At 36.7% G+C, this 23,722-nt stretch overlaps 1 protein-coding gene across 2 annotated transcripts in view; it reads left to right on the top strand.

Moving 5' to 3' along the window:
- The window catches only part of LOC105341106 (netrin receptor UNC5C), an 81,164-nt gene that overhangs the window by 11,866 nt on the left and 45,576 nt on the right, over positions 1-23,722 (top strand). For both annotated transcript variants that reach the window (XM_066065552.1, XM_066065551.1), the window contains exon 2: positions 23,171-23,542. In XM_066065552.1, coding sequence (XP_065921624.1) covers positions 23,171-23,542 — 372 coding nt within the window. The remainder of the gene's footprint in view (positions 1-23,170; positions 23,543-23,722) is intronic.

Genomic DNA, 23,722 nt, shown 5'->3' with positions numbered 1-23,722 from the left:
TTATAAACACAAAACAACAAAAGGCCTGCAGTGCCATTCAAGAGAGACCTCTACTTATTAACCCATATCTATCCATTCCAAATTGCCATGTTTAACACTGGAAGATTCATGAGCTATTACCCACGTATAAAGGCATTAATAGTTGTAGGGGGGGATAAGCTGAAGATGAGTGGCCATTTGTTGTCCATCGTTTAGACAAGAGAAAGAGAGAGAGAGAAAAGAAAGAGAGAAAAGGGGGACTGAGTGAAAAGTGTGTCCAGACAATGGACTCAAGGGCCAGGCTAGTCTCAATGGCCAATGGTCACTTAATCTAATTGTCATTTTGCTGGGAGATTGAAATGGGCTGATAATGGTTTCATGTTTCATGTGTCAATTTCTAAATGCTGTCGGATATTCTTGGGTTATTAATAGGAATTGTCTCCTAACCTTTGATGTGCTATTTTATTTGTCCTTTTGGTGTGATCATATCAACCAATTTGGATATCTGCTAATTTTTGCTGTGGGCAAAAGGTTCATTGTTCTTCAAAAAATTTTTGCTGGGTTTCCGTATTCATCACTATTGTACAGCATGTTTTCCTCATTCACTTGTTCAGAATGTGAAAAGAAAGTGTAAATTGATTTAAGGTAGAATGCAGCACCTGTTCTGTAAGGGCCATCCATTTTTCAAGGGCACATAACTCAAAAACTGGACAGGATCGTCCCAGGAAACTGTGGGTTGTCCTGTTGGAATTGAAATATTATCCAGACATAAAACTCCAGGTGCCAGCAGTGAGATACACAAGAATGCCAAGTCCTCTTGGTGTTAGAGGGCAGGCCCGTGTTTTTAACATGGTGAGTGGCCAAGGTGATTTACACAGTATTCAAGGAATATGATTGTTACAAAATGGTTTATGACCCCATTTCTCAGCGTGACATTGGTGACTGTGCAATAATTAAAACCTTTTATTCCAGGCCCATTCATTCTGTTCCAAAATGATGAGTCTAGAATGTCTAATATGACTTTGTCGTAAAAAACATTTCAGAGTTCAGAAAAATGCATGCATGTTAAATGAGCTTAAAGGTCTCCACAAGACACAAGGGGGGGGGGGGGGGGGAGATTTTTATCTACAAATATCTGTTTCTTGACAAGTTTTCAAAACAAGATGTTTGTCATCTAGAAATCAATTTCTGCTTGACATTTTACAGTGACAAATTCTTCTGAGTATATCTTTAAAACACATCAGAAAGCTTTTATTGAATTATCTGCTAGAGCAAGTGAAGGCGACCTCTGGGCAACGAATGACCAGAGAAACGAGCTGATACACACCTGCCACAAGTGCGTTACCTGAGGGACATTTGTCAGGAGACCTTTGGGGGACTTCCACATAGGTGGGACATAAACTGACTCCAGGTTTCAACCTTCAGGACAGTGTGTTACATGGATACTGACCCAGATTCTCAATACATCTTTTAATCTGGGGGTATGATGACATGACATTATTCAATATCCGCTACTTAATCTATCACACATTCCTTCGCCATATTCCAATCTCTCTGCTGAGGTTTTGGGTAATCTTTGAAAGCCACTGGAAAAAGACACAGAAAGTGAAGGTCTTCCCTTTTGTTTGCCTGGGTTTGCCAGGTTGCAGTGAGAGGGTTGGGTTGATAGACTGAGGAAAAGCTTTGACATTGTTGCGTTAGGAGGGAGATGAGATGGAAAGTTTGCGGGCCAGACCGCTCTTTAGGTAGATAGCTGTATTTAATTTTGTCATTATCGAGATTGGTTTATCTCAAGCAGGACTCCGGGATCCGACTCCCAAGGAATGTCCCATTGATTTTCCTCCAGGTGTGCAGTGACAGAAATGGGAAGCTTCCGATGTCGTCTTGTTGTACCCCGTTTGTTCTCACTGATTTCAGTAATGTAAAATTACCTGGTGATGTCCAGCCTAATAAACACTTGACTAACAGAAAAAAAAAGATCATTTAAATACACTCTGTCTGTCAGGCAGCAAAACACCTGGGGGGCCCCTACCTAGAGAACGGCAATTCATCATCAAACTTTTAAAATGTTTGATTTGGAGTGCTCAAGCCTTTCTCAGATGGTCCCCTATATCATAACCAGAGAGTCTTAATCTGGTCATTAATTCAAAAATCTCAAGAAGATACAGTTAAAGAGCACAGATTGGAGAATGTTTTACAGTTTAATTACAAGAAAATATTTCAGATGACCTGTAAAGATATTGGTTCGGAGAGGGTGGTATAGACACTCATAAACCTGAATTTCTCACATTTCTCCCCTGCACGCGCACAGACTATAGTGAACTTGAATTTGTCTAGATGAAGTATAGATTTTTCTTACCTGCTGTAAAACAAATGAGTGAAAATAACTGTATAAAAAGCAAATCTCTCTTATCTTTTCTTGTGTAAATTAGAAGATATTCTTAACAGCCGATTAAGCGTTTGATCTGATGATGTGTGAATCGCTCTGCAATATTAGTTTTATAAAAGATCCGTGCAGACTTAAGTGGCTGTATTGAATATCCTAGCTGCTCTGTTCTCATACTGAAAGAGTACATTCTACTGTTTTTATTATCAGAGAAAAGGCGGTCAATATCCCATATAAGCAGAATTGCTTTTTATTAATTGCTGGAAGACCTTGCAAGGCGAGCGCTAATGAAATAGAGGCTAGAGAACTGTGTTGCTGAAACAATTTCCTTCTTCCATGAGTAGTAAAAAGAAACTCAACCGAAGCCTGTTGACATATATATTGTCCAGACAGCACAGTTACGATCATTGATTTTAAGGTCAGAAAATTAGAGGGAAAGGAGATGGGGAATTAGTAGGAAGGAAGATGAAAGCTGTCTTGGAATTGTCTAACAAGGCGTGCAGGGCATCTGGGTCTTGTGTACTAAAGCATCTCTTGGTGATCTGTGTTTGGCTTATCATCTGTTACCACTGCTTGGAGTTTGCTTTAATTGTTTTGTTGATGGAAGACCAAGGCATGGCCCCTTCTTCTGTTGTCGGTCCTTTAAAAAGTTGTGATGGACCAGATGTTTAGGTTGGAATGTCAATTCTATATCCCCCTAATACCTTATCAAGCTGTTAGTTTTCAGTATTCATGGGCTGATAATCAGAAATGTCTTTTTTTTTATCAGTCCCAAATATCTTCTCCTTATTGTAAGTGGCGGCTTTGAGGGAAAATGTGTGCATTATGGGATATTGACTCAGAAAAGTTTTTATTCAGAGCTAAAACATCAATTTTCCTTTTCAGAACATCTGAAAACTTTTTATGCGGTTTTTATATTTTCAGGGGTAGGTTCAAATGTTTTGTATTTGTCCAGCCATGAAATTTTCCCCCAATGGAAGAAGTTATCTTTCCTTTATATCTTAATGGAATTGCCCACAACCCCATCAAAATCTCATGATTTGAACAATTTCAGAAAGATCAGCTTGTCCTGACAACCTCAGCAGAAGAAAGCGTGTTAGGGTGCAACTATATTCAGGCTCAGTTTGTATCTTGGCCCCATCTCCCCTCTCCTCTTGGGTGACCTGTGTCAGCTATGATTTATTAAGGGTGACATGATGGGAGTCAATATCTTCATAAACATCTATATATTTTTCGGCTTTCATCCATCAGGCCTATCAGAACAGACAGACTCCTGCTAAACCATTAGCCTTGAAGTTCATTTCTTCAGCCTGACTAAGTGAAAGAAATCAATTACCGGAAGGAATTATTATAGACCTAACATGGCCCATTTAGTCCAGAAATATCAACCTACCACAGGGATGAATATGGTTAACATTTGTCAAAACTGTGTTGCAGACATGGAATAAGACGTTCTATTGTCTTAGTAATCAGTTTGTTAATTATATCATTGCCGCTGAAAATTAGGTAAAAATTTACATGCCTGGCCATTGTGAGTCACAAAGATGTTTTTGGGGAAATGAATGTGTATTAGGTCATAATGGCTTGTTAATGCGACACTTAAAGTTGACAGAATGGCAGAGAGAGATCATCTGATGTCTTTGAAGAGATCAGATGAAGTGGGCTTCTGAAATACATCATTGAGTGAAAAAAGAGAGCATTGTAACTGAGAAATTAATGTTCAAGAGAACTTAATGTTTTTTTACTCGGTACTCTAAGTCTATTCCTTCTGCTTCAGTTGGCCTCTGAAAACACAAATGCATATAAGCGGCCAAGGAATTTCTGTACACTGGGAATTAGCAAGCAGAATTTCCACTTCAAATGAAATTGGATTAGAAAAAGTACTTGACAGCTCCGGGTTCCTGTAGCAAGTTTTAGAATAGCTTTGATTAAATTGGCAGAATAGAATTTCCGAAAGAATTCGCCATTGTTCAGGAACCAAAATGCAAAAACATGTACAGTGGAAGGGGTCTTAAATGGAAATGCAAGGAATTCAGTTGTTGCTTTCTTTACATCACTCTGTTTCAAGACTTCAGTCATTTTTTTTGGGGGGGGGGGGGGGGAGGGGGGGGGGGAATAAGATGAGTGTTTTGTTTTTATATTTTTTAAAATTGAATTTTTGGTCCCATGAATATAGTGCTTTTATCTAAGTTATGGTCAATAATTTATTGCAGTGTGACCTTTTGGTGTTTTCAAAATAGTTCAATTTTTTTTAAAGAAAAAAAAAACCTAGTTAAAGAATTTCACCCAGGACTCTTTAAACAAGATCTGTCTGGAGAAAATAACATAATCTTTGAAAATATTGATTTGCAGAAAGCATAAGCACACAGTATTTTAGTTATTATGAAATAAAAAGTTGTATAAAAAATTGTAAAATCCTATTGTGGGTAGTGTTTGCCAAGTTGTTCAGAGTAGACCGTTCTTGTTTGCTAACGGACATAAACCCCCCTCTTCTATTGACTCTAGTGGTCAAACAATCCTCTGCTTAGACCAGCTGTTTTTATTAGACGTAGGCTTTGTAGGGTTTGAAGTTGTTTATAAATTTCAAATCTTTCTCGATTAAAACCTGAAAGTAGAAAGAAGACAACAGGAGAAACCGGGAGAAAAACAAACAAGCCATTATTTAGTTTCTTGGTAAAATTACTGTTTAATTTTTTTATTACTTCATGGGTAATTGATTTATGGCCATGGGTGGAGGAGATATATTGGTCTATAAATATTGATTACATATATCTCATGGAAATGTTTAAGTTTACAAATGTACCCGGAATCGAAATTGTTATATGAAGAGTTTCTTGAATTTCATTCTCAATCTAGCCCATGCATGACCAAAAAGCTGTGAATTGGGACGATAAAAAAGTCTAGTATTCAAAGTTTGAATAATTGGTCTTGTCATATCTTCAGAGAATGCAAATTTAATCATCAGAGTAACAGGTTGCTAGGAAAGCTAGCCTCCGAGTGTGAAGTTTCAAGGGTTATAGTCTATTGTTTTTCCTGTAATGGAGATCTGGTGCGGGGAACAGAGAGTTCGTGTTGCTTCTTATCAGAGTGAGGCCATCGTGAATCATGTTCCCCGTCCAATAAATTCACATATTATCTATTTTTTACAAGACTGAAACTATCACCTTGTGACCAGTCTACGACTATTGAAAAGAAATAAAACACAACAAGCACCCCATTCCTACTTGCTTAATGAACTGTGCTCTGGGGTGAAAACTCGATAGCATTGGGGAGGCTTGATAACCCCATAGCGCAAGATGATGAAACAGATAAGAGGGAAACATTGCATAATCTGGACCAGGAATAGAAGAAAAAGAAGTTAAGAGACTATCTGATAACATAAGATGCATTTCACTATCAAAACACAGCCAAACAAATTTGCCAATTCCTCAGTCAGATTTTTTTTCTTCAAAAATAGTATAAAAAGAGCAACAAATTTTTTTCTTCCAATAATGACATTTTTACTATGTATTTTTCCCGGTACCATTAAATAGAACTGGTCTTGAAGGTGCGATATTAGTCTACTTATGGGCAAGGATGGTCTTTTGTGAGTGGTAGTTTTACAATGCAACATAAAAAACCCAAGTTGTCTCTGCGGGATCAGAAATGATGTTTGATGTAACGCATGTGGTTATTGGTATGGATTATAGGGACTTAAATGAAATGGTTGGATGAGGTTTGTCACTTCCAAGGGGAGGAGAGGAATGATGATGCCACATCAGAGAAATAATGCATTTGTCAATTGCATCTTTCTAATGGCAGTCTGGGGAATGGTGATAGAAATTTCAAAGCAAAGCAACCAGAGATTTTTTCAGAGTTCCTGGAGGCATTTCATTGTGTGCCCAACAAAAAGGAGGGAGAAATGAATTAGGAAACATGCTTGAAATAGTACAACTGGTTTTGGAGATACATTAATGCATTATTTTTAGAAATCAATTCCATTGTCCGTCATTTCCTGAATTGCAACAGGTGATGGTTGTTGTTTCAGTACGGTTTCCGACAAAAGAGTTCCACATGTATTCTCATACCAGCAGACAATGGAGAAAGTTTGCCATTCTCAGCAGCTCATTCAGGATTATTGACTCAAATTTACTATTTTCGAAATTTCTTCTCCAATGAGGCGGAGATGTTGACTGATATTATTCCTGAGAGTACCGAGCAATCAGTAATTATGCCACAGCTAATTAGGTGTTAATTTCATTTACTTTTTCTCCCCCTTACAAAATCTAATGTTTAGAGAATCAATCTGTGACTCACAATATAATCCAGAGGCCCATTGTTTCACATTTTGTTTCATTGGAGATTTGTTTGAAAAGTATCGGAGAGAGTTGCATTACGAATTCTTTACTTCTCGCTTGTAGTTTTTAATCGTTAATATTTCAGTGGCCAGGATGTATTTAAATCCGATCTCTTAGATTTTCCAAACATGTCTTTATCCCATTCTCTGTAATATTTATTGTAGCTGGAAATTGAAGCATTAGCTTAATGGCTTAAGAGTTCACAGTCAGTTTATGACAGATAAAATTTTGCGAGCCTAATTGCAATTGTAAACAATAGAACTATTAGTTGTAAATAGATACCTTAGATCCTCTCAGGTATGCTAAATGAGGGACTTTTGGAGGGGGTCAGCCATGATAAAAGAAGGTGAACAGATAAATCGACCATTTGAAACAAATTTAATTTTCAGAATTGTCTTTTCACGATTATTTTAAACATCTAATATGTGGGATTTTATTGTTCTCTTTGAAGTCTTGCATGCCTTTTTGAACAGTTGACAAGCATTTTGTATGAATTTGTTGTTAAGATGTATGGAAAAATGATACACCTCAATTTTGATTTCGGCTACCTTTAAAGTGCTTGCTTTAGTTATACATTTTTTTTTTTGAAGTGCAATGGCACAATGGGATCTTTCACGTTTTTATACACCTGTGGTCATTTTTTAAATGGGTTATTACCTCAGTTAACAACAGTGAAGAAAGGTAATTTGTACCTGATGATATACCTTTCTAGCGCATATTTCACACTCAAATGGGATTCGATAATCCCGGCACGGAATCGGTGGCCATGAAGAATTTCTCAGGTTTTGTGTATTTTCCAGTACAAGTCATTGGGTTTTTTTTATGGGTACGAAATTGAGTGATTCAAGATTAAAGCATTTGTTATAAAATGTTATTTGTGTACAAGTAATGCCTCATTCAGAATTATCAAAACACTATGGGAATAGAGGGTACTTTGTTTAGGTTTGCTATTTATAAAAAAAAATTGTTGAAAGCACCGAATTGACTAGGATTATGTTCGAGTCAAGTGGTCTGATAGGTAAACGAGCCTGACCAGTACTATTAAAGGGTACTTCACTTAATGTCTATATATCTTTTCTCACAATAGACCCTCTTCAAAATAAAAAATAAAAATCCAAGATTTTAAGTAGGAATTAAGTAAAATATTTGGACAACTATTTTTTGTGTCCTTTCTCCCCTAAACATATGTGTCTGCTTGGAAGAATTTTTTTTTCATAATCTGATTAAACCAAAATTTAGAAAAAGAATGGTTTAGAAAATCCCTCATTTGTTTGGTGATTTCGGCTAGATCATATCAGTTGAAGTTGTATTGTTCACGGAGGTAGATTAGACGTTCTCCAGCCCAGGCAGTCTCCATTGGACTTTTGTACGAAAATATTTATGTTTGATAAATGTTGGATAGCATTCAAGCCCTTATGATACAGCCAGACAGAAAAAAAAATAATGTAGGCATGTTATGAGTAAAATGTCTCCACTTTTATTTAGCAATTGGTATGGGAAAAAATAATCTTGTATTTATTTTCTCAATTAAATTAATGGATTGTTAAACCTGGGTCTTAACGAATGGAGACAATTTTGTGCCATCTGTCTAAATATGTCTGTCATGTAAATATTTTCATTTGTCATATTTTATTTGTGCTTTCAAGAGCACTAAAGTCCACAGACTTGCACATGATTAAACTTGAAATGTTTTTCATCAGGTGGCTCCAGATTACATTGTCTTGATAGAAATTTTTAACATTTTTTTTACATCAATTCTAAAAATATATATTTGTAAATCATGACATCTATAAAAATTGACATGAATATTAATTCATCAAAATGTGAATGTGTTAAAGTAAGTATATGTTTTCTCAAAACATTTTTCTCTATTTTGCTCAGTCAGTCTTATTAAACCCAGTGTGCCTATTACATAGAGCTGTTCGTTTTCGAAAAAAGACAGAGGTGATAATTCATGAATGGGGGCAGTATGCTTGTCTAATTCTCCTTGTCATTATCTCCCCATTTTCCCTGCAGGAGTTACTCCCCTTGAGGTCCCAAACATTGTGTCACCTTAATCTACTCGGTTTCCCAATCTTATCTGTCGCTGTCATCGACTGATTGCGAGGTTGATAAAGGTATTTGTCTTTGTCAATTTGGAGAGGTCCAGGTAGTTTTTTCCACTGCTAATTGATAGCTAAGCAGTAGAGAAAGTCTCTTCTTCAAGATGTGTAGATAGGAGATAAAAGTTTAGGCTCCTTTTGAGTACAGCTCAGTTATATCATAATCTCATGATTTGGAAGAAATCCATTCAAGAAAGTAAATTAGCCCTCTCTGAGTTTGTATTGCTAATTTGACAGTCGATTGGAACTACAATCATACAGCCATGAACACGTATGACCTTACCTGGCTGGCTGTGTTTAAGTGCGCTGAATTAATAGGTAAATCCCGATCATCAGATCATCGCTAAACATGATTGGCAGCCCCCACGAACAGATGGTAAATAGCGCTCACCTTTGATGAAACCAACAGATACCTTTCAATAAACAGGCAGAAGTTGTTCTATCTTCACTGGTTCACGCAGTCAACAAAAAGCATTGAAAGTCTGTGATAAATGGTTGGATGCGATGCCCTAAGCATCTCTCGGAGGTTTCTGCACCAAGGGAAAAAATCTTAGCTATTCCTATACATAACCTTATGTTGATGGAAGAGAAAACCTTGCAGGAAAATCGAGGATAAAAGGAAACCTAGAGTTCCCAATTGTTCTTTATTAAACTGGCAATTTCTAGGGGTGGGATGGGGGCTGGTTGAAGGGGCGGGGGTGGGCAATAAATAAAAAAATGAAGATGTATTTAGAGAAAGATCGTAACTCAATATAAGGATGACAGTGATGTTGATAAAGTAGGATTTTTACCTCTCCAGAAATGACAAATGCTAGGATTCAACTCCAAGTGGGGATCATTTGCCATACATGGAGGAGGTGATTCTTCTGTGCCACACTTAGAAGAGGGGAAAACAGCATTAGATTTTTCTTTTCATGCACCTTGACAAGATCTTGAATTTGTTTGACAACAGGTGCATGCACCAAGAAAAGGTTCAAATTCCCGCTGATAGATCTCCAAATGCTCCTCCCCCTCCTCAAGATCTGTTAATGGCTTGTTCTCCTAGTGACACACAGTTATCATTACCTCAAAACGTCAGGCAGTTTATTTTTGCTCAGTGTTTCAAACGTGTCAATAGAAAGTTAGGAACTTGCAATCTCTTTGAATTTTTGGGGGTGGAAAACAAAGAATCAGGAAAGAACATTGGGCCAATTCTTCAATTCTTCCCCCAGGCTTGAATTTATGTTGACTTTGTCTGTGAGATGGGTTCCTCAGTGTGTGAAAGAATCTTTTATTCAATAAAAAGTGAAGACATATTGACAGGACCCTTCTCAAGCAGACTTAACCTGAATTTTCTCCGTCAAGGGGAGGGATCAATCGCCTATTGCTGATACCATATCTTCATGGGATTGAAAACCAACCAAGATAATCCTATGATCACTCTTTAATCGCTGTATTATCCGGATGCATTTTACCTCCAATTATTCTTTTTTGTCTTCCATTTGATCCTCTTCTCACAGAAAACTTAACTCATCCCCAAACTTTTGATCCCAATTTATGCAAGTGGGTACTTCAGGATATCAAAACGTTTGCCAGCCCTTCTTAGTCATGGCTGTTGCTCCCAGTGCATCAGGAATGCAGAGTGCATTTGGGGAACTCAGCAGTCTACACTGAAATTTCTGAAGAATAATGTGAATTGGAAATATGGCGTAGATGTTAAGTAAATTGTATTTAATCACAAACTTGGCGATATAACATAGGGAAAAATAATCATTGCTCAACACAGGTGCAAAATTTTTTTTCTTCAATTACAAAATTGGCTTTATCATCAGAAGACCATTTTATTTTCTCACCAGACAGTCAAATTTGTTTAATTAAGTTATGCAACAAACATATGATGCATAAAACCATTAGATTTAATGATAGTTGACATGCTTTTGAATGCAGGGTATATATAGAAATTTTAGTCATTGGGTGCACAATTAGCAGACGGCCATTTCTCACATGGCAGGGGTATCTGATTATCTGTATTTTAGCTGGTCGGGATCAGATTTCATATTGTGATAATATTTGCAGATGATTGGGAAATTCAGAAGCATATCACCTAGGTGGCAATTATTAATTAGTAAATAAAAACGGAATAGATGCTATCAATTCACAGGTGTGGAGTGGAAAGAAGTGCACTCAAAAACTCCTTGGATTGCTAAATAAGTTTTTTAATTGCTTTAGCAATAATGCTTTATATCTATAAAGATAGATGTCTTATCTTCTTATGTATGCTGTTTTTCTTTATCCAAATTAATCCTAATGAAAATGAATCAAGCTGCTTGATTTCTGAATGAAATTTTTTGTGAAGGGGTGATATTTTGCTACAATCTGGTTGAATTTTAATTTACTTTCAGATCGCATGCTTTTTATCTGAAGTCAAATTCCTTTCAAATGTGTACATAGTTTATGAAATACATATTTCTAATTTGATTTTTTCTCTTTATCAATATACCAGAGTGTTAGCTGATCGATGTGTTGGGGGGCTGGCGCCAAATTGTCATTGAAAAAAATTGGTCTTTGATTTTGGATACATGAAAAAAAAAAATATTCCCCCAAACTTAAGATCAATGATATATCTTCAAGAGCTTACACAGCTTGTCAGAAGGAAATCTAAATTGGAATTTAACAAGAAACCCTTGGAAGAAGGAGGAGGAAATGGTTGTTTTTTGGTAGGGGTAAGAATATTTCCAACTCCACTGCTGAAGAACAAAGGGTGTTGAGCAGTTGTGCCTTTTGCTCTAGCTTTACATCACCAAAGGCACCATGTTTCTTTGTCTTTGGAACATCTTTGACATGGTGGGAATGCTGGAGCCAGTTGATTCTAGATAGTTTGAAGTGGTCCAGTGTTATTTGATAGAACTTGTATGTGTATTGGGTGCATAGAGTTGGGTTTGGGTTAATAGAACTGAACTAGCTATACTTAAGAAGTGGCATATTGGTCATATGGAAAGTTAACAGCACTTAAAAAATTGTTTTGTGTCCAGCCCAGCCAGGTGGCCAGGTTTGGGACATTAAAACTTTTGCTGATATGGGTTATCAGGTGTCTTGATAGTTCTGTCATGAGCTAATCCACTAAAGAACCCAAGGCACTCAGATCAAACTCTCCCTTAACCTAGATGAGGTAACCAAGCTTACAGGTGACATTGCCATGGAAATGGAATAATGGAACCTATTCAGATTTTGTGCAAAAATTGATTATGAACCATCATGACAAGAAGGACAGCCTTTATTAGAAATGATTGAAAAAAGGGAATTCAGCAGAGAGACTTGCAATTGATTATCTGTTAATCATATGGAACTGTCATTTTGCTGAGACAGATGTAGATGGCCTTTTTTGTTACATTCAACAGGCATATTTTGATGATAAAAAAATCAGATTATTGAACAGAAAGAGCCTGTCAGACACAGTGAAACCTTGCACAATCATCTGATCAAATGGTATTAACTGTCACTTTTTCTCAAAAACGTTAGACAATCTGGATTCTGTGGAAGTGGCTGTTGTAGAGCCGGTGCCATTGTGAGGTGTTACTTTCCTTATTCAAAAGCAGCCATTGCTTCCGAAGGTGGGAATATACAGTATAGATATTGGCAGATTTGACGGATGGAAAGATTTCTGTGGCTGCATGAGCCTTTAATGCCAAATGTGTCTCTAGTTTCTATCACATCATTGAAAGGTATCTGATAGACACGAGAGTAGATCTTGCATGCCTTCTGCCACACACATGAAATTGTATCATGGATGAATTGATTATGAAGTGTGCTCAAATTTTTTAATAAAAATATCTCGTGTTTTAGCACAGCAGGTGTTGTTTCATCCTGCCAATGCTGCTTTATTTTGCATAATCTCAGCTCACTTCATTAGTATTAATAGGGATCAATCAAAATCTTCTTGTCAGCATTTAGATATATGTTTATCTTTTTAAAAATCGATGAAAAATTTCTGTTGAGTACAGCAGCTAGATTACTTCTTGCACTTCCTTCAATCAAAGCTCCTAAATGAAGAAATTGGCGGAAAAGAAAGAATGCTTAAATCCTATTAGGTGCATGACTACCTCATAGGGACAGATCAAAGAGGTAGGGAGTTACTCCTCCTGCTCGTTACATCATAAACCCACAAGTCAGACATAATTATATCACTGGGGAGGAATGGGGTCAGATTTGGGAGGATTCCATCCCCTTTGAAGATCTATTTCTTCCTTGGTATTGTCATTGTAGTTGTGTCTGGTCTTACTCACTTTCCGAGTTAACCTTTTTTCTGCTTATTAGCCCTTTTCCTAATCACATTTTCCCCAGTTCATTGGCTACAGAGTTGCTTTTTCTGTGTTCTGCTGGTCACAGAGAGACTCCCCCTCCCATTTTGCATGATATGGATTCTCTGAAGCTTCAGGAAACTGCATTTATGGGAATTAGCAGAATCTAAAACAGATAGCTTAGTGATTATGAGAAGACACTTATTTGATTACTTCTGTAAATTTTGCCATGATAGCCTTGGTGGAAAAGCTAGAGGATTGAGGGTGTTGCTAATTTTGACCAAATTCTTTGGCTCAAACTTTCTACATGGTCACTCATCAAGAGCAGGGCTTCAGAATTGATTGATACCATTTAGCAAAAGCTGTTTCCAGAAGCACTGTAATGGAACAGAGCTTCTTTGGTCAAATGTAATACATCTGTAAGATTGGATAGAAGGGTATCAGTGAAATGCTGCATCTCATGTAAATCATGTTTTTGAATTCATTGGATAATTATGAAGCAAAGAAAGCTTGTCTGATTCTTATGATAGAATTAGTGAACATGATACTTGGGAGAGAAGTAGGGTGGGATCTCTCTATCCATTCAGCCTGGAGACCATCTCACCCCCCTGCTGTCAGGGGGTCATTAGGCCTAAATTAGCACCTCCTGGCCAGCATAACATCATTTGATAACCCAAATGGATTTCAAGTGTAAACAGTGACGGATTCGTAAACAATATGCTTCAAGGGTAATTATCCCAAAGCAAGATGGTCAGGTAAAGGGGTTAAAGGTTATGTTGCCAATGATGGGATGCATCTTTTGCTTGGCAAAGAAAATGTCACATTAACATAGCATTGTCTACGGTTGCTGGACGGGTCACGGCCAACTATGTGACCTTTAGGGGGGTCGCCATTACCCGGGTAATTTGGTTATGTCTGCAGTAGGATAGGCGTCTGGCAAAGGCTCCCTCTTCAAAAGTATATCCATTTCTTTGAATTACCCGATACCCATTGCATATTAGCATGTGTTTGTTATACTGGAGATAAGAGAACACAAAAAAAATTCCGGGAGAGTTTACAGAACTTTGTAGCCATAGTGTGTTTGTCCAGGGCATGGTAGACAGCCTAAACACATACAGCATGGGTCAATCTGGCAGACGGAGAAGAAAAATTACACTGGCATGAAATGTATATAGGTTTGATTAAACTTCCCCATTAATGGCTAATTTAGATATGACAGGTATGCAGGTCTGGGCAATGGGCAACAGATGGGAGGGTTAATGTGCTTCAAGTTCCCACTGGAAAGTTGTGTAGAATTCTACAGCCACAGATTCTCAATGAATTCCTGCCTATAATATCCTTGAGAAATATCATATTTTCAGACGGCCTATGAACTTTCAGGTTGCTTCCTTCTTTCTTTTTATAGGGTCACTTAATTGTCAGACATTTGTGACCATGAACATTTTTCGAACAAAATTGGAAAAAGTTTCTTAATCAAGAGCCTCTTATCACGATTAAAATGATGGGGGTAAACATATCTGTGTGTTGTAATAAGGCACCACGCTGATAGCACAATCAAAATCAAGTAGCCGAGAGAATGCAGCTCCATCTTTATCGTGTTTTATACATTATAATGGGAGATAACTGAAGTAGATGCACAGGTCAATAGATACTTCACTTCAAAGAAAAGTCTGTATTAAATATATAGTATGGAGAAAGAAAATGTTTTTCTATTTTTCATGAATCAATGCAGGCTCCCTGTCTCAAACTTAACAGTGTACCCATACTGTGAAACAACTTGGCATCACCAGGGGGAGATAAGTCTATTAAAATAAAAAAAAATTAAAACCTAGTTTCTTATGACATGTATAATCAATTTGGGGGGGGGGGGGGGGGGTTACGTGAAATTGTTTATGTTGAAAGTTGATTCAATTTTGTTTCAAATTCTTTTGATATGGGTTTTTTATCACTAAGTTCTTCTTTCTTAAAATCTTATTCCCATTCTAAGCAAAGTAGGAGCTAGGGGCTATAGCTGTTCCAACCCCCACAGATTGTGAAAAGGCTGAGAGAACACTATCATATCTTACAAACAAACCGCAAACCACAGATACTACAAAAATGTGGGAAGATATTTTTTTGCATGTACAAGTAATTAAAACTGATTAATGTTTTTTTTTTCTTCAAGCAAACCGTACCGATTATTAGCAGTTAATTAGCCGATATCTCCCCGCTGATTCTATATATATATGTTTAAATTTTTGATTAGGTCGATGCCAATTAATGCTTTTCGGGTAACAAGATAGCGGGATATTGGACCTCCCTCAGCATTGAGGGTCTGTCAAGGGTCGTGTTCTGGAAATCTGTGGATTGAATAACCCAGGTGCTTAGCTAGATAGTGGCCAGATAAGGTTATTGTGTACTCCGGTGTTTTATGGATATTTACGACCCACTTTTTTGTACATGACACTAATCGTATCTGCACTTTATCATGAAGGATACTTATCACATTATCAATTCGAATTTTTTTTTTTACGCAAGAGACTTACAGCGGAATCTTCTGCTGTAGGAGCAAATATCGGTATTGTTTCTAAGATTATATTCTCGTCAATTGCAATTGAAGTGTCAGTCCTGATTTTCCAAGAGGACCAGATCTGGCAGATGTTAATTTTAAGTGTTGAGAAGGCATCGTTGGTGACAATTGGTCTTTTGGTGGTAAACAGTTTGTGAAGGAATAGACTTAACGGGGGAAAAAAATTAAACCTTTTTATTGTATGTTATAGTAGATAAATCAGTGCGTGGGATTGTAGAACGGAACTTGGGTTTTGCCATTATGTAGTGGGATTGGGGTGAAATTGTTCTATTGGGGAAATAAGTAATGGACTGGAAAACTGTAATGTCTGCAAATCTAAGAGTTTTTGTGATTTTTTACAGATTTTAGAAATTTGTTTACTTCAGTCGAAAACCCGGGCTGTTAAATTCTTGTTTTGGGGTGTAAATTGTTTGTTTAATCAAGAATTCCCATTAGTGAGCGATTCCCCTTATTGCTTTAAATGTTTTAATTGGTAATAAAGTCAAGTAGATACGTGGATCCCGATTTGCATTTTATCCTCATTTCAGGGAAACTTGACAATAAAACTGAATTGAATACTGGCAGTTGTAATTATTTTCCATTAGATGTGCTCTGATCAGAATCCTAAATTACTTATCCCTCAAACACTGTTAGCCACTGCTAAATCCCAGTAGTACATTATCCACACAGTGCGGTACATCCATTTGTACAGGGGAGGAACAAAACTCTTAATTTGCTTTTATCCAATGTTTTGCAGCTTGGGTATAGTTAGGTTATAATGGTTTAATGTGTCAAAAGTGTATTGTCACCAATACATATGATCGAAAACAACACCATTTTTTTGCCTAGAGTTCAGTGTATTTCTATACCCATTGCAAAGATTAAATTTTTCAAAAGAATTCAATGGGGGAAAAAATAAACTTCTTTGGAGGTTTCGTGCACACATCTCGTACATACATCGGGTATATTGTTTGGCCCTACCAATCTCGCAAAATCTTACAGGTGTTCGACCTACGTTAAGAACTTGCAAATTCATACTATTTTGATAGAAAATATAAGGTGCGAATATCTGTAGAATCTTGATAGTGTTGATTTATATGGAGGTTGTCAACTTCCGTTCATTTGAAAATATCTGTTATCCGTCAAAAGTATCTAGTTTGGAAAGATAAAACCCAGAAACGCTAGACCACACGTTACGTCAGAAAAGTGTAAGTTGGATAGAAAAATAAACAATTTTTTTCAAAAACTGAACAAATATAGAAAGAAAATTGTCACAGTGAATGGCATTATCAAAAATTCAAATCTTCTCATAGTTCAATGTTTGTGTTCGTTGTGTTTAAAAGGGTTGTAATTTCTGACTGTGACTGGCTGACTTCTGTATAGAGTTTCTTACAATGACCAAACTTGAATTCCCATAGACAAAAGAAGCTTGTCAACTTCCAATCAGAAAGACAAAAGAATGGGTCACAAAGCCGATGGCAGAATGGGGCAAAGGCCTACGAGTTCTCACATACAACAAAAATCTTATTTGGAAAAAAAAAATAACCGCAGAGACACATAATACGATAATCATCAGTAAATGTTTGGTAGATTTGTTCGCGGGTTGATTCTATGCATGAAAATATTTTGACTTGTCATGGTACCCCATTATTACAAGGCTAAAAAAAAAAATCATGGTGGTTTTAAGAAACCTCTATGCCATAATGGCTGTATAACTGTGCATGGTCGTCTCTCGGTACTTGTGTGGTATTCTTATATTTCTTGACTATTTAAGGAATGCCTGTTTTAAAATCTGCAGATCGACTGATTAAGATCTACAGATATAAGAATGTAAATGCTCTGTGCTATTCAAGCCGGAAATATTACAGAAATTAGATATTATAATTTTCAACCGCAGTGGGCCTTGCTCTATTCAGGGTCTTTGCCGAATTTTAACCAAGCATATGATTTGATTGAAATGGGCTTTATGATGGTGAAATTTGGGATGTTATCGTGTTATAGCAGGTGCTGTGTTGTTTTGTATACGTTAATATCAGGGATCAGAAAAATCATGTTTAGTTGTCAAACATCCCCCAGTACACTTATTCACTCTCGCTCGGCAAGTCTCATCAAATTACGGAGCCTCATGCAAACTCCCATATCCATGAATGGTCTTCCCGCATCACATTTTTACGAATATTCCTCTTCTTGTCTATCCGATATATAGCGGGAAAAACTTTAAAAATGCCACAAACAATGCTATATTTATTTGATATTGTAAAGCCAAAATTGTAAAAACAAAAATGACAGAAAAAAATTAAAAAATGCCACAAACAATGCCATATTGGAAACGCATCAAAGTAACTCATGAATCACAGTGACATATTGGTAAATATTGGATGTTTGCTGTGTATCATCTTTCATTGAAAATTATGATAACTCTGCTCACTTTTCTTTACTGAAATCAAGCCTGAAGAGGCTTGTTAATACAGAGTAATTATTGACACTACAGCTTTAAGCGCGCATTCCACAAAAAGAACCATCAGACAAATAGGCTTATACAGGACCTGTGTATTTAATTCATCGATTTCGATGATACTTATCAAGGAGGTAATACTTTGTCAAGTGGTCATTGCACACTGGGCTATATTTGAAATGACATTAATTGATACGGATGGGCAGGCAAAGAATTGCAAATGAAAAAAGAATTTGAAATTTCAAAACAACCTGACGAAGAAAAAAAAAAATCGAACAGTGTCAGCAGGTTATTTGAAGAAGGAATAAGAAAGTGCACTTGAAGATAGAATTTAGAATATAAAAGAAGAAAAAAATAATGAAACCAGGTTAAGATATTTTTGTGGTCCCTACAGATCGATTCATTACCTTACTGAACTGATCAGACAGTTGGTGCACTTTTAAACTTCTCATCATGTGAGCTGGGTACCGTATATAAATCTATTGTCAAGGGCTAACGACATTGGTGGAAATTAATTATGCAATGGAAGTAAATCTTTCTCTCACAGCAGCAATGTCACCGTGGGTCTCTCACCATAGGGTTAAGTTGATGTTGAGGACCACAATAAATAATTTCATGCTTGTCGTCCAATTATGAGTGGACAGGTCCTAATAAATAATCTAATTTACCAACTGCTGTAGATATATCTGTCCATGCAGGGGTCAGCTCTCATGCCGGGGACCCATTGTTAAGAGCTTCACTTTTTCCACATTTGGGCTGTAAAATCCTGGGGTCTTTTGATGTGAGAGGGGGACAAAGGTTAACAATGGGAAATTTAGAGTTGTATCTTGATAAAAATCAGAATTTATGCTAGTCTTTATGGGATATTAACATTAAATGGGTGAAGTTTAAACTGGGATGAAATATAATTAAGGAACAGGTGCTTAAATGGCACTGAGGACAGCTATTTTGTCATTGGGAAAACTGATATGGATAGAATGGTACTTTTGCATGTCTGGAGGTAGTTTCATCCTTTGACCCTAGGCTAATTTGGAGATAGAGAGAGAGAGAGAGAGAGAGAGAGAGAGAGAGAGAGAGAGAGAGAGAGAGAGTAGTATTTATTACATAATATCCCAGAGCAGTTACTGAGCTATTTTATGGTGATTTGACTTTAATATAAACTTATGACTTTCATGAGCTTGGAAGTCAGGGTGGAAATGGCTTTATAAACTCTCTTAATGTGAACCTGAGAGACAAGATCAAAGGAAATGCTAAGGAGGGTCTTAGGGAAAATATTTGTCTATTATGTAAACTATATTGATATAGACCCTATCTTCACGGAGTCCTCAGAGAGCAAGGGATTCCCCTTACTGTAATATGCTTGTGTATTGAGTGACTGCGCTGACTTTTAAATCTTGCAATTTGTGATGTATAAAAACAAAATTACACGTGTATGTAGTATCATCAAACAAGTTGAACAGAGAATCTGAAGAATAAACACTAATCTTCCTTCTATCACTGTCAAAATATTTTCACAGTAAACAAGCGTCTGCTGCTAATCTAATATGCTGTTCCCTCCCTTTATTATAAGGTTACCTAGGTAGCATAGGATATATTTTACTTCTTTTATGACTTATTGGTTTCTAAATTTATTTTGTGTGTAATTGCATGAAATCTGAGAAATATTATACATGCAGGTAGCATTCAAGAATCAAATTCTCAGACTAATTGAATAACAATAAGGCAATGGACCTTATGACCAGACACTAAAGAATCTCTCCATGGAATCTGCTGGGAAATAGACAATCCAATCAAAGCTGTAAAAATTAATGGCCAAAAGTGGATATAAGGCAGAAATAAAATTATTTGGAATTATTATCCAGTTATTGACCAAAGAGACGTGTGCGAAATTGCCTTAACATCGGAAAACACTTGATTGATTAAGGTTTGGGAGACCTTCTTCGCCTGAACATATTGTTGGCTGTTTCATTTTCATGATAGATGGGCCTCATACATGGGGTATCGGCAGAACCATTCATCAGAGAGGCGAACTCGCCATGGTTTTTGCCAGGGTCACTCAATTTTCGAGATTTGTCAGGGGAACCATATATCCCTTAATATTCTAACTTATATTTATCATCTACATAATTTTCCGGGAGGTCAAATTGGGGTGCTTTATCTTTTGATTTTCTAATATAGCTGACAGGAATATTCGAGATCAATTTGAAGCTGCTTCAGTTCAGTTCCATATTGTTTCGGCCATGTTGGTTTCTGGACGTTTTCTCGTTTATCTTTGTTCTTATTGTTTATGGTACGTTGGGAAATGAGAGAGGCACATGGTTTGATTTGTGCAGGTTGAGGGGCATGTAAACAGAATAGACAAGAAATCTCACCACTTGATAACTTTCTTTCTCTTTTTTTTTATCTCCTTTTTTTATGGAATGGTTCAGATGAGTTTGGGGGGAAAAGAATCAAAGAGAAATAAATACATCTCCAGAAAAAATAATCCAAGGTTCAAACACAAGAGCCTCATTTTCTGGCCGTTTGAAAATAAACACAGGAACACGATAATGCATCGAAGTCACTCTTTATATGTAAACACTACCAACATAAACTTTATATGTAAAACTTTAACGATGATGTACAGATGATATTGTTATAGAAACTGTCTCACTTAATGTGTAGGTATCAAGAATATTTATGGATGCTTTGGACATAAATACTAAATACCTTATACTTGGGGCCTTTGTGACTTTGCTTGATCTTTGGGCAGGTGGTAGGTGGATGGGTGGAGGCCATTTAGATGTTTTATGTATATAGGGTCTTGGATACCTAATCAAAACATGAATGGCTATTCGGAGCACCACATGCCACTTCATAAAGTTCACATAAAACTCTTGTTCGGTTCCTCACCCCCAAAACCCACCTCTGGTTTTCCTGCTTGGACTTTCAAGTTATTAAAAATTCTCCCCCTTCTGTTCGATTGATTGATGCGCATTGTTTGAATAGAATAAAAAAGAGACAAGTTGAAGTTGTAGCCCATTAGGGTGACATACTAACGTCTTTAAGATGTAATATTGCCGTGACATCAAAAAGACTAGGGGCAATAAAACTATTCAAAATCAAAATGTTTTGTATTTTAACAGTGATGTGGTAAAAAAGGGATCACAGGGCTGATTCAATTTACAGGTGCTTGAAAATTACCCTTAAACAAAAGAGAGCAAATTTTTAAGTTCATAAATATTGTGAAACTTCCAGAATTCTCAGCTCTTCAAAGACTGTCTCAGACAAATTAGCAGTCATAAATGAAGTACATGATTGACTAATAAACTGTGTAATAAGAAATTGGTTAGAGATCAATGAAATAAATATAAAAAATGTATATGAGATAATGAGAAAGGGGGAGGTATTATAAGTACTATAGACCAAACAGACAGAAAAAAATCTTTCATGTCGTCTCAAGGTGAAAAATATAAGCAAGAATTTTTATGCATCTAAACTGGCTCAAAGAACTTTAAAAAAAATAATTCTCTTTTAATTTTAGCAATTTGCACCCACGGAATTACTGCAGATGAACAAGCTCAAACAAGTAATAAATTATGGGCAAAAGTCATATATCCCTGAAGGAAAAAAAAAAATCTCAAGTTGCACATTCGTGTACCTATATGTTTGTTTATCTGAAAATCAAACGAAAAGACAAATGCTCTCTTTGTAAATTCGGCCTTTTTTTTTTTTTTTTTTGCCTCGTACAGGAAGTTTGTCTGATGGATGGGGGGGATTTAGCGGAGCTTTAAACTCTGCTAACAGATACTTGATGTATGACATTAAGCTAATCTATGAAAATAAAACTGGTGTTCATACCTATTTCTTCTCCGGCTTGAACATATGTGATTGCTTCTGGTTTTGTTTTGTATCATTTCGTTTCTTCTTCTTCTTTACCCTCTATCATTTCTCTTTCTATTCACTTGAATAGTTGTGGAGAATTTTCTTTTAAAGAGAGAATGAAATAAACAGCTGCATTTATTCCACATCGATGGTTAAAAGAGCAGAAAATGAAGTAGGAAAAACAAAATCTATTTGCGCAAGAATTAAGCATCTGAATTTATCTACCAGTGGCTGTTACATTCAGATGAAGAATGAACTGCTCTCAGTGACCTCAGTACCTACATTTTCTTCCTCTCTCCGATTCTCATGTATTTGGTCAAAAAGAATTCTTTGAAATTAGAGATAAAAAAAAATTTCAGCTTTGAAAATTAAACTTCAGACTCATTCTTCAAGCTAATTTTTTTCTACCAACCAAAGAATCTTCAATTTATCTTGATTACATGCTTAAACAGATAACTCCGAGCATCAGTTAAAGAAATGAAATGAAAGTAGCCAGTTTATCAGTTATTTATGAACACAAGGCAAGAAGAGCTGAAGATTCTCATACACTGCTTCATACACCACAGTGGAAACTGTATCTTTTCCCTCATTAGAAAAAAGTAAATAGGTTTATGCGTCCCTCATCATCCCTCCAAATGATATGACTTGAAAACAATCGTAGCGTTAGTTATTAGGAGAAGGGTGGAATATGCATTGCTGCTGTTTACAATGACAGATCGTATTTGATGTATGTAAACATTCTGTTGATTAAGATGTTAGCCAGCAGACAATAGCCTCTCATCACCGGGGGTTTATTCATTCAACACAGTGGGTTAACAAGAAGTGTGTATATATACGCCAATGGACAAAAGGTTTTACCTCAAGATACTAGCGCACTCACGGAGAACATTTTCTCAGGTCCGTGTTGCATACAATAAATCATTCGTGTTTGGATACAATAAATTATACAATAGAACTTGTTAAGACGTATTTAAAATGTAGAGAGTACCTGTCCTTTTTGAATGGGCATTATATTTTAGAAAATCAAATTAGTATAGGAATTTTTATTGATCTAGAATGTGTGCGAAAATTTGGGTTCAAGACAGAGTTTATGATACACATGTTCACGAATTGCATTATTTTGCACAAAAAATGGAATAGAAAACCATGAACTTGGCATAATTGCAAATATTTATCCTTTGAAGCAGTCAAACTCATGAAAACAATTTTTGTCTACTTGCAGATTTTTTCTCGGATTCTGCACTCCTTGGGAAAAGCCGCTTCCAAGATGACACCCCTAAATTTGTCCAGGAACCCGACGATAGCTACCACATTGTCCGGAACAAGCCAGCAACCGTTGAATGTAAAGCCATCAATGCCGTCCGCATTAACTTCCGCTGTGCCGGACAGTTCATGGAACCCACCCACATGGAAAACATCGTGGACCAAGAAACAAGCACGAAAATCTTGTCCGCCTTTGTCAACGTGGAGCGAGCGGACGTGGAGGAGTATTTCGGTGGAGATTTTTGGTGCGAATGTTTTGCATACAACACCAATATAGGATTGGATGGCGTAGGAGGGATTAGGAGCAAACAGGGCACTATCGAAATTGCATGTAAGTATGAGTTATCTGCCTTGAATTTTTTGTTTTTGGTCGTATATTTGAGGAAGGTTGGATAATTCCAGTTCAACCTACCCTGCCCATTGATAGCTCTTAGGACAGCTATCACTAAGCCGCTTAATCATTCACACTCAAAAAATATTAACCCCCACCTGCCAGAGAGAGAAGGGTCTT

The sequence above is a fragment of the Magallana gigas genome, chromosome 7 (assembly GCF_963853765.1).
Source record: "Magallana gigas chromosome 7, xbMagGiga1.1, whole genome shotgun sequence".
Classification (NCBI taxonomy): Eukaryota; Metazoa; Mollusca; class Bivalvia; order Ostreida; family Ostreidae; genus Magallana; species Magallana gigas.
Note: the sequence above shows the minus strand (reverse complement) of the source record. Positions and strands in the feature narration are given on the sequence as shown.